Source organism: Mustela putorius, unplaced genomic scaffold, assembly GCF_011764305.1.
Source record: "Mustela putorius furo isolate JIRA1106 unplaced genomic scaffold, ASM1176430v1.1 tig00003859_pilon_pilon_pilon, whole genome shotgun sequence".
Lineage (NCBI taxonomy): Eukaryota > Metazoa > Chordata > Mammalia > Carnivora > Mustelidae > Mustela > Mustela putorius.
In genome coordinates this window covers 853,657-866,487 of record NW_025422011.1, presented here as the reverse complement: position 1 = coordinate 866,487, position 12,831 = coordinate 853,657, and the positions used below count along the sequence as shown (strand labels likewise).

At 51.3% G+C, this 12,831-nt stretch overlaps 1 protein-coding gene across 1 annotated transcript; it reads left to right on the top strand.

Annotated features, from left to right (window-relative positions):
- Positions 1-79: 79 nt before the first annotated feature.
- ZNF408 (zinc finger protein 408) lies at positions 80-4,496 on the top strand. Its single transcript, XM_004763122.3, has 5 exons — positions 80-439; positions 750-1,021; positions 1,744-1,805; positions 2,029-2,288; positions 2,917-4,496. Exons 1-5 carry the CDS (start codon positions 391-393, stop codon positions 4,440-4,442), a joined length of 2,169 nt encoding a protein of 722 aa, XP_004763179.1. The 5' UTR covers positions 80-390; the 3' UTR covers positions 4,443-4,496.
- Positions 4,497-12,831: the final 8,335 nt, after the last annotated feature.

The following is a 12,831-nucleotide window of genomic DNA, read 5'->3' as shown; positions in this document are numbered from 1 at the left end:
CCGGTTCGCTGCCCGGTCCAAATATGGCTTTCCAGGATCCCCTCCCACTTCCTGCACGTGCCGGCCTAAGGGCCGGGACGGGGGTGGGGGGTGGAGGGGTTCGAAGGGGGGACAGCATAAGTGTCCGACCCGTCCCTCCCAAAAAGGTGGTTGGAACAATTAGTTCCGCTCTTCTGATGCTGGAATCCCTGATGGTCCTCTGGAATCCTATGGTTCTTAATGTTCCCGGACGGAGTTTTGCCTCGCCGGTATTCCCCAACTCCCGGATCTGTGCACCCATGAGTCTCTTAGCATTCTTTCCCCACGGGAAATTTAGAAGCCTATGACTGTTTCCGGGAGGAGCGGAGAAGAAGACGTTCACTTCCGGCGGAAGGAGGCTTTTCTGGAGGGATGGAGGAGTCGGAGGAGCTGCTCTCTGAGGGCGAGAAACTGCAGTTGGGTTAGTGACCTGCGGTGTCTCCGACCCTCGGCCCTGGCCTTAGATAGACTTTACGTTCCCTTCCTGGCCAGCTCCCTATCTACCACAGGCACTTTTCTTCCCTAGCCCGGGATCCTTCCCCGTGCCCTCAGAAGTCTCTGGGGACTTTCGAGTCCTCGAACCCCCTCACACCTCCGATTGGCCCACGTAGAGCCCTTACAGATCCCTCAGACTGCCGAGGCCTAATCGGATCTGCGGTTTCCCCTCGCACCTGTCCCCACCCTCACGACCTCTCGGGCCGTCCCCTCACCGCCTCCCCATCTCCCTGCAGCTTCCGACCCGCGCCCGGACTCGAGATGGATCCCTTCTGGACAAGGCTGTGCTCGGGGCCTCAAAGACTTCCCGCCCGGGCCGACCCGGGCTGTCCTCGCTCTAAAGAGCCTGCCCCGGGGCTTGGCCCTTGGCCCTTCACTCGCCGAGGAGCTGCGCTTAGGGGTCTGGTGTGTCGGGGCCCCCCTGCAGCCGGGACTGCACTGGGGGCCGCTGGAAGAGGAGTCTGTCTCGGAGCTGAAGGGTGAAGAAGTGAAACCACCGCAGGAGGAGGTATTGAAGGCTAGGACTTGTCTTCTCCCTGACTGAAATTTTGGAAGCGGTTCAGTCAGCTCTGGGCCTTCTTCAGTTCGTTAGAAGAACCCGGGTACTTCAAGAGATAGGCCGTAGTTTTGGCCCTTCGCTCCAGGGCTGTCTCTTCCCCTCACTTGTGGTAGTTAAGGAAGCAGGTGCAGAAAGTTGCTGGAAAGCCACATTTATGGTGTGAGGAGCGACGAAAGCCAAGAGCAGAGGTGTTTAGAATGAAAAAGCCGTGGAATCAAATCCCAGCTTTGTCACCTAGCTAGTGAAATGACGGGTCTCATTTAACTCATTTGTAAGATAAAGGGATGGCCGGTTTTTTTCTTTATTTGAAAATTTTCTTTATTTGGAGCAATAGTTGAGATAGTGCAGGTCAAGGATTTCGTTGCAGAACAGGTCTTAAAAAGAAAAGATGACGTACCTCTTACTCCTTTTTTTGGTTGGTCCTCACTGGAAGGCAGTATTGTGTTCAATTTAGTAATTCTCCACACAGTGGGAGGGAGGTGAGGGGGACAGTCTTTTGGTCTTTACTTGATGGAACATCAGACAACACAGTCCTGTAAAGGCAGAACCAGAGACCATTAACCTTCCAGATCCATATTAGATCTGTCTCAGGAAAGGATATATCCTTCCCCCACCCCCAACCCTGGTCCCCCCAAACACATGGGAGAAGGACTCTTATTGGTTTATTTCAGGACGTGTCACTAGGCCCATGGGGAGACGTGTGTGCTTGTGAGCAGAGTTCAGGCTGGACCAGGTAAGTTACAGGAGAGTATGTAGTGAAGATGGCCCTTTTTGAGGCTTTCTGTCATGGCATGAGACAGAACCAGAAGCCCACGGTAATTCCCCACCAAGTGAGTTTTTTGCAGTGAGTGTTCCAAGGGCCTGGGGTCTTTAGGACTCGGCCTGCCAGCAGCTGGGGCTTTAGGGAGGGCCACCTGATGAGGGTCTCCTGAGCTAGCTGTTCCTCTGCTTTGCAGTTTGGTGCAGCGGGGCAGGCTGGAGAGTGAGGGGAACGTGGCCCCGGTGTGGGTCAGCGAGAAGCTCCATCTGCAGGTGTACCGGGTCGTACTGCCGGGCGCTGAGTTGCTGCTGTGGCCCCAGCCTCCCTCCGAGGGCCTGAGTCCCGCCGAGCCCAGCCTAGAGGAAGAGGCAGCCATGGCTGTGGTGGGGGAAGTGGACTCTGGTGTTCAGCAGGAGGTGGACTCTCCAGGGCAAGATGCAGCAGAACCTTGGACAGGTATGTGGCAAATAGATGCTCATTTCTCAGATTATCACCAGAACACCCTGTTGACAAGACAAAAGCAAAGCTTTGGTTCACGGAGATAAAGGAGAACATTAAAGTGTTAGTAGGTTTTCTGAGGGGAAGGGTCAAGCCTGAGTATTTATTGACATTTTGAAGCCTGGTATAAGGTGGGTCTTTCAGTGTGGAGTGGGGGCGGGGCTTGAACGGGGTTGAATAAAGGATCATGACATAATTGTTGAGGATCCATGGACCCCAGGCTAGAATTTTCAGGCAAGAGGCTCAAAGAGTTTTGGGGGTATAACCTGTCTTTTGATGCTTTCTGTTGACTAATTCATCGTAAGTGTGTGTCTTTAGAGGGAGAATGGGGTAGCCTTCTCTAGGACTCTGGAGGCTTGGAGCACCATGGTTCCCAAGAGTGCTTCCCCAGGAGGCACCTGAGACAGGACATGAAGATAAGCACAGCCTGTGGTTCATGTTCCAAGGAAGAGATTGGTGTCCTTGCCCCTGCTGAAGTTAGGGGCTGAGTAGGAGGAGACACATATTCTTAAGATTTCCTGGTAACACCACTGCTACCACCTGCTACAGTTTCTCCTAACCCTAGTACCCCACTCTTGTTTTGCAGATCCTGGTCACCAGTCACCCCCCAGCGTTGAGGGAGAGCGTATAGTAAGCCCTGGACTTAAGCCCCAAACCCAGGATCAACTTTCCAAGGAGAGCCAAGCACTTGGTCTGCCCCCTCTGGATGGTGGCAGGGAGGAGGAGGACCCACCCCAGACACAGGAGCCACCTGAGCCTCCGAGCAGCTCTGCTCCCCAGCAGGGCCCAGAGAGCAGTGAGGCCAGTCGCTCGTCTTCTGCCAGGGGCAACCAGCTGCATGCTTACCTGGTCAGGAAGTTACGTGGCCCCTGTGGTCAGTGCCCGCCCAGAGAAAAGACCTCAGAGCCTGGGGCCCAGCAGGCTGGAGAACAGCAGCCCCCTGGCTTCCCTGCACGCTTGCGGAGCCCTCCTGGCCCAGCAGGAAGCTCCCCAAAGCAGAGGCGGCGGTACCGCTGTGGGGAGTGTGGCAAGGCCTTCCTGCAGCTGTGCCACCTGAAGAAGCACGCATTTGTGCACACGGGCCACAAGCCCTTCCTTTGCACTGAGTGTGGCAAGAGCTACAGCTCCGAGGAGAGCTTCAAAGCCCACATGTTGGGCCACCGCGGGGTGCGGCCCTTTCCTTGCCCACAATGCGACAAGGCCTATGGCACCCGGCGAGACCTCAAAGAGCACCAGGTGGTACATTCAGGTGCCAGGCCCTTTGCTTGTGACCAGTGCGGCAAGGCCTTTGCACGCCGGCCCTCCCTGCGGTTACATCGCAAGACCCATCAGGTGCCAGCTGCCCCTGCCCCGTGCCCGTGCCCTGTGTGTGGGCGGCCCTTGGCCAACCAGGGCTCCCTGCGGAACCACATGCGGCTCCACACAGGGGAGAAGCCCTTCCTGTGCCCGCACTGTGGCCGGGCGTTCCGTCAGCGGGGCAACCTGCGTGGGCATCTGCGACTGCACACGGGCGAGCGTCCTTACCGCTGCCCGCACTGTGCGGATGCCTTTCCCCAGCTGCCTGAGCTGCGGCGCCATCTGATCTCGCACACTGGGGAGGCCTACTTGTGCCCCGTGTGCGGGAAGGCCCTTCGAGACCCACACACGCTGCGCGCTCATGAGCGTCTGCACTCGGGAGAGAGGCCCTTCTCGTGCCCCCAGTGTGGCCGGGCTTACACGCTGGCTACCAAGCTGAGGCGCCACCTCAAATCCCACCTGGCCGACAAGCCCTACCGCTGTCCCACCTGTGGCATGGGCTACACCCTCCCGCAGAGCCTCAAGCGGCACCAGCTCAGTCACCAGCCCGGGGTGCCCGCCAGCCCACCCTGTGTGCCTCCCACTGCTACTGAGCCCACTGTGGTACTGTTGCAGACTGAGCCGGAGCTAGACACAGGTGGGGAACAGGACGTTTCCGCAGCCCGGGACGTCTTTGAGGTCACCATTTCTGAGAGCCAGGACAAGTGCTTTGTGGTACCTGAGGAGCCAGGCCCCGCCTCCAGCCTGGTGCTCATCCATAAGGACATGGCCTTCAGCGCCTGGGCAGAAGTGGTGGAGGTAGAGACGGGCACCTGACCCTCCCCCCAACTCCCCCAGGGGAGTTCTGTATAAAGCTAGTGTTTTCTAGCTGCTGGGCGTCTGCGTCTTTCTCTTTGGGTTGCCGGATAGAATTTAGTCTACTCTGAGGAGGAGAAGGATTTCCCTTCCTGTTTATGGACCACTACATTGTTTCCCGACTGTAAGGTAAACCTGTTCCCAGGTTTAAGAACTTCTTATTGACCTCAGTAGAACTTTGCTGCTTTCCCCAGGAGCTCCTCAAGGTGCTTGTTCTTTAAATGCGGCAGAAGTGACCCCCCTCCCCCATCAGGTAGTCGGGTAGCTGGCAGGACTGCTGCCCTGTTGGGGTGCTTAACACTGGGATCATCACTCCCCTGAGCCCCCTGAGGGACAGGCACTTCCATCTCAAGCCAAATGGAATGACTTGAGGGTTAAAAGGACTGAAAAGCAACTGGGGGGAAAAAAAGACCAGATGCTGAGCTCAGCTCACGGCTCACAGTTCTAACTTGGGCTCTGGGTGGTTTGTGCAGCCTTTCTCACCATCTGAGGGCTGTGAAGTTGGTTTTCTTTCTGTGCCGATAGACAGCAGACCCCTGGAGGCAGCTAGGGACAGATCTGGAGCCTTTGGAAGACTTGGCCAAAGGCAGCCCTTTTGAGGGAAGGAATGAACACGGGTTTTGCGTCAGCGGCGGCGCAGGCCTGGACCACCCTGGGTGCTGGGACATAGCTATGCGCCAGACCGGGAGACGTCCTTTACAGAGGTCATGATCTAGGGCGGGAAGCACTGGACAAGAGTTTGCAGAGGATCACTAGCTAGTGCTGCGTGGACCTGTTACATGGGATGCTTACCGCATGTGCGGGAACCCTGTGGTCAGAGTCCCGGGGGTGGGGCAGAGAGCAAGGGGAGGGGGTAGGACCGCATCTCCCCTGTCTTGCTTCAGGAGTTGGGGCTTTATTCTCAGAATACTGAGGAGCTTGATGACCTGCCTAGATTTGTGTTTGAAGAGACCACCGAGGGATGGACTGGCTGGCGAGGTGTGGTCGTGGGGGAATCCACCAGGAGGCTGCCGAGTGGGTGGGTGGGGAATGGGGCTGTAGCAGTAGAAAAGCAGAGAAGTGAAATCATCCAGCACGTGAGCACGGTCTGCATGCTGGTTAGGGAAACAGCATGGAAACAGCCTCTGTTCTCAGAGTTAATCCTGGTATGCAGAGACAATAAACAAAACATGTCAGATGATGGTAAACGCAGTGGGAAAAAAGAACGTCCACTCCTGTTAAGAGGGTTGAAGTTTGTGAACTCACAGGGCAGTTGGAAGCCGGACTGGATTGCTTTGAGGAGTAGGTGGCAAGCGAGGAAGGACTTAGCTTCTTGTTACTTCTTCTGTCCTGCAGAATAGTTGTGACCCCTTGTCACAGAGGAGAAAACTGCGGGTCAGAGAGGGTAGGTAGCTGGCTGAGATCGCACAGCCAGCAAGTGGCAGAGTGACTGATGTATGGCGGGTCTGTCCTCTGGCTTCCCAGCGCTCGATCACAATGTCACGGGCAGCCCCGTGTCTCCTGCTTTGCCCCTGACCTTAACCCCACACCCACCCCATCCAATAAGCTGTTGACAGAGCATTCTGAAATTGTCCACAGGGAGGGGGGACAACTGGAGATTATGGCGCTCTATGGAGAGGAAGGTCATACCATCCAAAGCCCGAAAGCCAGCCCTGTTTCTTGGAGCCCATGTGAGGCTGGTGGGTCCTATTCTTTTCTAGCTCCTGCTTCCGGTGGGCCAGTGTCTATGTCCGCCTGGTGTTTCTAGGTGTCCTTGGGACATTCTCATCACGTGATCCCCAGCTGTGCAGTGAAGGACATCTTCCTCACTCGGTGACGAGCTGCAAAGGCAAGTTGGGTGTGCTTTGGGTTGCTGGAGAGGCCTGTCCACACCCCACAACCCTCCTTAGGCCCAAACCTGGGATGCGCGTGCCCCCTTGCTCCATCCCCCACACAGATGGAGAACTTTTATCTTCACTAAGGCTGTCCCTACATGATGTAGAGCAGGGTCAGATCAAAGCCAACCAATCCAAAGGCACTTGGTTTGGGAGCCTCTTTTCCGCCAAAGCTTGGTTAAGACATGAGTGGGCATCGGAGGGCACTGTGCGAGCTCCCCGTGTCAGAGGAGGACACAGGCGCCTCGAGAGGAGTCATTGCCAAGGCCTGACACCAGTAAGTTGCAGAGCCGGGACAGGGCCCATGTCTTCTGACCCCCAGTGTAGTGCTGCTCCAGTTAAAATGCAGTAACTTCTTGAAAAGATTGATCACTGGAGTAATTTTCCCATAGAGGAAAGACTCTCCCTTGATGTCAAAATAATTCTCATTCATCCTGGTGATAAAGTCCCTTTACTCCCTACTTCTTTTTCTCCACCCCCAGATAAAGTCACTTTTTTTTTTTCTCCCAGATAAAGTCAGTTTTAACAGTTCGGTGCATTCAGTGCTGAATTTGCTGCTGCTTGCTCAGGGCAAAGGTTCTGTGTAAATGGGGCTGGACACCTGAAACCTGGATGCAGGGTTAGCTGTGGTGTCTACAGCTGCTGAACCAAATGTCAGAAGGTGTAGGAGAGTTAAGGATCTTTTATTCCCATTTGCAACTTCAACAGTATCAGAAAATCTTGCAATAGAGGGACGCCTGGGTGGCTCAGTTGGTTAAGCAGCTGCCTTCGGCTCAGGTCATGATCCCAGTGTCCTGGGATCGAGTCCCGTATCGGGCTCCTTGCTTGGCAGGGAGCCTGCTTCTCCCTCTGCCTCTGCCTGCCATTCTGTCTGCCTGTGCTCGCTCTCTCCCCCTCTCTCTCTGATAAATAAATAAAATCTTTAAAAAAAAAAAAAAGAAAATATTGCAATAGAATAATATTCGAATCAGGTTTAGGGACCTGTAAACAAGGCAAAGCTGCATGGACTGTGAAGATGTCCATCTCTAAACAAGTTCAGACCGCCTGCACGCACTCAGGCAAGTTCCTTGGCTTCTCTCTGCCTCAGTTGCCTCATCTGTAAAAGGGGGATAATTGTGGTACCTACCTCATCAGCACGATGTACCTGACACGTGGTGAGCAGTTACTAAATTGTAGCTGGTTATTAGTGGTGTCCTAAATTGGAAGACAAAGTGAAGGTGCTTACGTGTTTCTACAGGTGTTGCTTGTTTGGGGCAGGTCAGCATCACTCACAATAGCCTCATGCTTCGGGTGCTTGTCCACTGGGCACGCTTCATAGGACGGTGAAGCTGTTCTCTAGCAGAACGTCAGGGCATGACGGTCATGCGAGGGGAAGAGCAATGGTCTGAGAGGCAGGAGCTCCCAGCTTTATCACCGACACTCGACACCCTTGATCAATTAGCTCCCCACCTGGGAGATTCCCTTTCCTTACCATGACACGGGGAAGTCGGACCAGATCATTGCTTTCCAATCTCAGCTCCTGCACTGAGCCCCTTTGAGAAGCCCCTTAGCTCACTTTGCTAACTTTTGCTATGAAATATATACATCCTATGAAATACGTATATATATTCGCTGCTCCCCCTGCTTGTGCTCGCTCTCTCTGGCAAATAAATAAAATATTTTTTTTTTAAGATTTTATTTATTTATTTGACACAGAGATGACAAGCAGGCAGAGAGAGAGGAAGAAGCAGGCTCCCTGCTGAGCAAAGAGCCCGATGTGGGGCTCGATCCCAGGACCCCGAGATCGTGACCTGAGACGAAGGCAGCGGCCTAACCCACTGAGCCACCCAGGTGCCCCAAATAAATAAAGTCTTTTTAAAAAATAAAAGCTTTTTTTTTTTTAAGATTTTATTTATTTATTTGTCAGAGAGCGAGCGAGAGCGAGCACAGGCAGACAGAGTGGAAGGCAGAGTCAGAAGGAGAAGCAGGCTCCCTGCGGAGCAAAGAGCCTGATGTGGGACTCGATCCCAGGATGCTGGGATCATGACCTGAGCCAAAGGCAGCTGCTTAACCAACTGAGCCACCCAGGCATCCCAAAAAATAAAAGCTTTTGATTAAATAGAAATTCCACTCATTTTAAATATATATATATATATATATATTTTAAAGATTTTATTTATTTGACAGACAGAGATCACGAGCAGGCAGAGAGGCTGTTGAGCAGAGAGCCCAATGTGGGGCTCGATCCCAGGACCCTGGGATCATGACCTGAGCCGAAGGCAGAGGCTTTAACCCACTGAGCCACCCAGGTGCCCCTTATATATATTTTTTAAAGATTTTATTTATTTTTGAGAGAGAAAGAAATTCATTTTAAAATGCTGATCAGAGGGACGCCTGGGTGGCTCAGTTGGTTAGACAGCTGCCTTCGGCTCAGATCATGATCCCAGTGTCCTGGGATCGAGTCCCACATCGGGCTCCTTGCTCAACAGGAAGCCTGCTTCTCACTCTGCCTCTGCCTGCCATTCTGTCTGCCTGTGCTCTCTCTCTCTCTCTCTAATAAATAAATAAATAATCTTTTAAAAAAAAAATGCTGATCAGATTGAAGGGAAATAAAAGATAATTAACCACCTCAAAAGACATAATTTTAGCCAAAGGGAAAAAAAATTATTCTTAAGGCAAATTTATAATTTTATTTTATTTTTTTAATTTATTTGACAGAGAGATCACAAGTAGGCAGAGAGGCAGGCAGAGAGAGAGGGGGAAGCAGGCTCCCTGCTGAGCAGAGAGCCCGATTCGGGGCTTGATTCCAGGACCCTGAGATCATGACCTGAGCCGAAGGCAGAGGTCTAACCCACTGAGCCACCCAAGCGCCCCCAAATTTATAATTTTTAAAGAGTTTATTTATTGATTTGAGAGAGAGAGCACTTGGGGCACCTGGGTGGCTCAGTGGGTTAAAGCCTCTGCCTTCGGCTCAGGTCACGGTCCCAGGGTCCTGGGATCGAGCCCCGCATCGGGCTCTCTGCTCGGCAGGGAGCCTGCTTCCTCCTCTCTCTCTGCCTGCCTCTCTGTCTACTTGTGATCTCTGTCTGTTAAATAAATAAATAAAATCTTTAAAAAAAAAAAAAAAAAAAAAGAGAGAGAGAGCACAGACGGAGAGTGAGAGGAAGAAGCGGTCTTCGGCTGAGCAGAGAGCCTGATGGGGGGGCTCAATCTCAGGACCCTGAGATCACAACCTGAGCTGAAAGCAGAGACACACCCAACTGAGCAACCCATGTGCCCCTAAATTTGCAATTTTTGAGGGTTTAAAAAATATACAAAAGGACAAGGCCATCCTGTAGTATATGCACAGAGCCCTAGGCTTTAAAACGTCTAGATCAGGGCGCCTGGGTGGCTCAGTGGGTTAAGGCCTCTGCCTTCAGTTCAGGTCATGATCCTGGCGTCCTGGGATCGAGCCCCGCATCCGGCTTTCTGCTCGAGCGGGAAGCCTGCTTCCGCCTCTCTCTCTTCCTGCCTCTCTGCCTCCTTGTGATCTCTGTCTCTCAAATAAATAAATAAAGTCTAAAAAATAAAAATAAATTAAAAAATAAATAAAATGTCTAGATTTAATGATACCTAACATTTCCAGCTCTGAAATTCTGTCTTAGAACATGATTTTACTGTTTTCAGTGATTACAGAGCTTCGCCTTACAACATAGCATTGGCCTTACTCATAATTTTGTTTGACACCAGCTTGTTGGGAGAAATGCAGCCTCTCATTATCGCCTTGTGCTTAGCAGAAATATGATCCACTCTATGATCCACCATGTGTGCAGGCCTGTGTTTGGGGTGAGAAGCAAGAGGGTTCAGCTGCATGGCACCCACTGGGCTCAGAGGGTTCCAGGAAGAACAGTAGTTGGAGGCTGGGGGCTAGTAGGTTGTGCTGGGTCTGAAGCCTGAGGTTGTGCTGGGTCTATTGGTGGACCACCCATGGTGGAGCCACCCTGGTCTAGAAGAACTCTTGGGTCCTTCCAGAGCCACTTTCACAGGGGAGATGCTCTCCTGTGATCCTCTCTGCAAAATAGAAGGGGCAGGTGTGGTCACCCAAGAAAATATGGAGGCTGCTGCCTCCACTTATTAAGGAATTTTTACTTTTCATTGTGAAAATTTTGAAACAAATGTACCCAGTCACCTCTCCACCTAGATTTAGTGATTGTTAACATTTTTGCCATGCTTGTTTAATCTTTTTGTTTTAACTCCTAAGGATTGAAAAGATAACCACAAGTCCTATAACACTTAACAAATTAACTAATTATTTCATATCATTGAATACCTGATTTACATTTTCTTATTTGCCCAAAGAAAATCATTTTACACTTTTTTTGGTTCAAAAGCCTATATCAATCATGATAATTCTATTCCTTTTGTGTATTTGCATGTTCTCTCCTTGGTTTCTTTTCTTTTTCTTTTTAAAAAGATTTTATTTATTTATTTGCGAAAGGGGGAGAGAGATAGAGAGCGCAAGTAGGGGAAGCAGCACAGGCTCCCCACTGAGCAGGGAGCCCCATGCAGAACTCAATCCCAGGACCCCGGGATCATGACCTGAGCCAAAGGCAGATACTTAACCGACTGAGCCACCCAGGTGCCCCTCTCCTTGGTTTCTATTATTCTGAACAGTCTCTGCAACCCACCCCTTTTATTTCTATGTCATGAATTTGCCAGAGGGAATGGGGCCAGTTGTTCTGCTAAATGTCCATCATTCCTTGTGGTGGTGGCTAACTTATTCCTTGATCACCTGTATTTCCTATAAACTAGTACTTAAAGCTAGAGGCTCATTTAATTCCATTTTGCCTCTTTAGGAAGAGCCCTTTGCAGGCAGCATTGTGTGCTCCTGTTTCATATACGATAGTGGTATTTACTGGGTGCTTTCTTTGTGGTAGGCATTGTCATACTTAACAAACATTATAATAGGCTTTGAAGGGGTAGCTTAGTACTTACTTCATAATGATAAACTTAACTCTGAATCCAGCCAGATCAGAGGGAGGCAGGGATATACAGAATCCAAAGAATTGCAGCAAGTGAGAACCCAAAGATTACAAGCTCTGAGAGCTGGGGGTGCTTCTGCAGGGACACAAGAAATGGTGTAGATGAGATAGAACACAAAACCAAATTTATCGGAATGGTCTAGAGTCTTTGCTGGTCTTGTCATTCCTGGACCCAAAGCACCATGGCTTTCACAATATCCATGCTGGCTCTCTCCTCACCAAAGAGCCCATGCTTGCCGTTTAACCCATCAGTCTTTTATTATTTATTTATTTATTTTTGAGAGAGAGAGAGAGAGAACATGAGAGGGGGTAGGTCAGAGGGAGAAGCAGACTCCCCACTGAGCAGGGAGCCCAATGTGGGTCTTGACCTTGGCAACCAGGATCATGACCCGAGCCGAAGGCATTTGCTTAACCAACTGAGCCACCCAGGTGTCCCAACCCATGCGTCTTAACCACACAGATGACAAACCGGGAGCCATTCCGGTGGGGTCCAGCTTTTGCCGCGGTTGAGATGTCAAGGCCCATAGTCTTCAGAATGAAGTTCTCACAAGCCAAGTTTTCCCTGCTGATTGGATTTGCCACTGGTACCATGATGTGTGAATTCATCGGCCCAACACATAAATCAGTCATTAAGTCTGGGAAAGCAGGAAACAAATCTAAGCAGAAAGCTTCAGTAGCCTTCCCAGGGCCTAGAGAGCCAAAACCTTTGGAGTATTGTCTGCAAACAGCTTGAGGAAGACATGACCTTAGACTTGCCTATTAGTGGTCATGTCTGCGTATGAGCAGGTCATGAGCTCAGCAAGTCTGCCAAGAGGCCAGCGTGAGTTTTTCAACAACAGCCTCTCAAGGTAAATAATGCTGTAATTCTGATTTTACAGACGGTGAAGCCCAGGCCTGGCCTCCTAAACCAGAGCTCTCTGTTATGCTGTGATGCTCGTCTGTAGGGAAGGGGAGTTCTGACAGCGAGAGAACAAGAGGTCCATGTCCTGTGTGTTTTGTCCTTCTCCTGACCAACACCCTCTGCTCTTGCCTGTCCTGCCTCTCCTGGTTGTCTCTGCACTGGCGCCAGCCGGCCCTCAGAAAGAAAGCGGATCACCTGTCTTGAAACAGGAAGGATGAAGCCACAGCTCTCTTCTCCACTTCTCAGGAACCCTTCCCCCGATATATAATTTTTAAGGAAATTAGGTGAGATCTTTGCACTATTCGTCAAAAAAAAAAAAAAAAAAAAAAAAAAAGTAGGCTCAATGTCCTTAGCGAACAGGGAATCCCAGTTAAAACCCCCGTGAAACCCCCTGCACGTGTATCAGGATGGATAATGGGAAATGGATGGCGCAGACAGAGGCTGGTGAGGATCTCAACGACTAGGACTCTCTAGCATTGCTGGTGGGGCTGTAAGCTAGTGCCAGCTCTCAGCATGACCGCTGGCCCCTGACCAGTGCAAGACTGACGCCCTCCCTGTGACCTAGTGACTCTGCT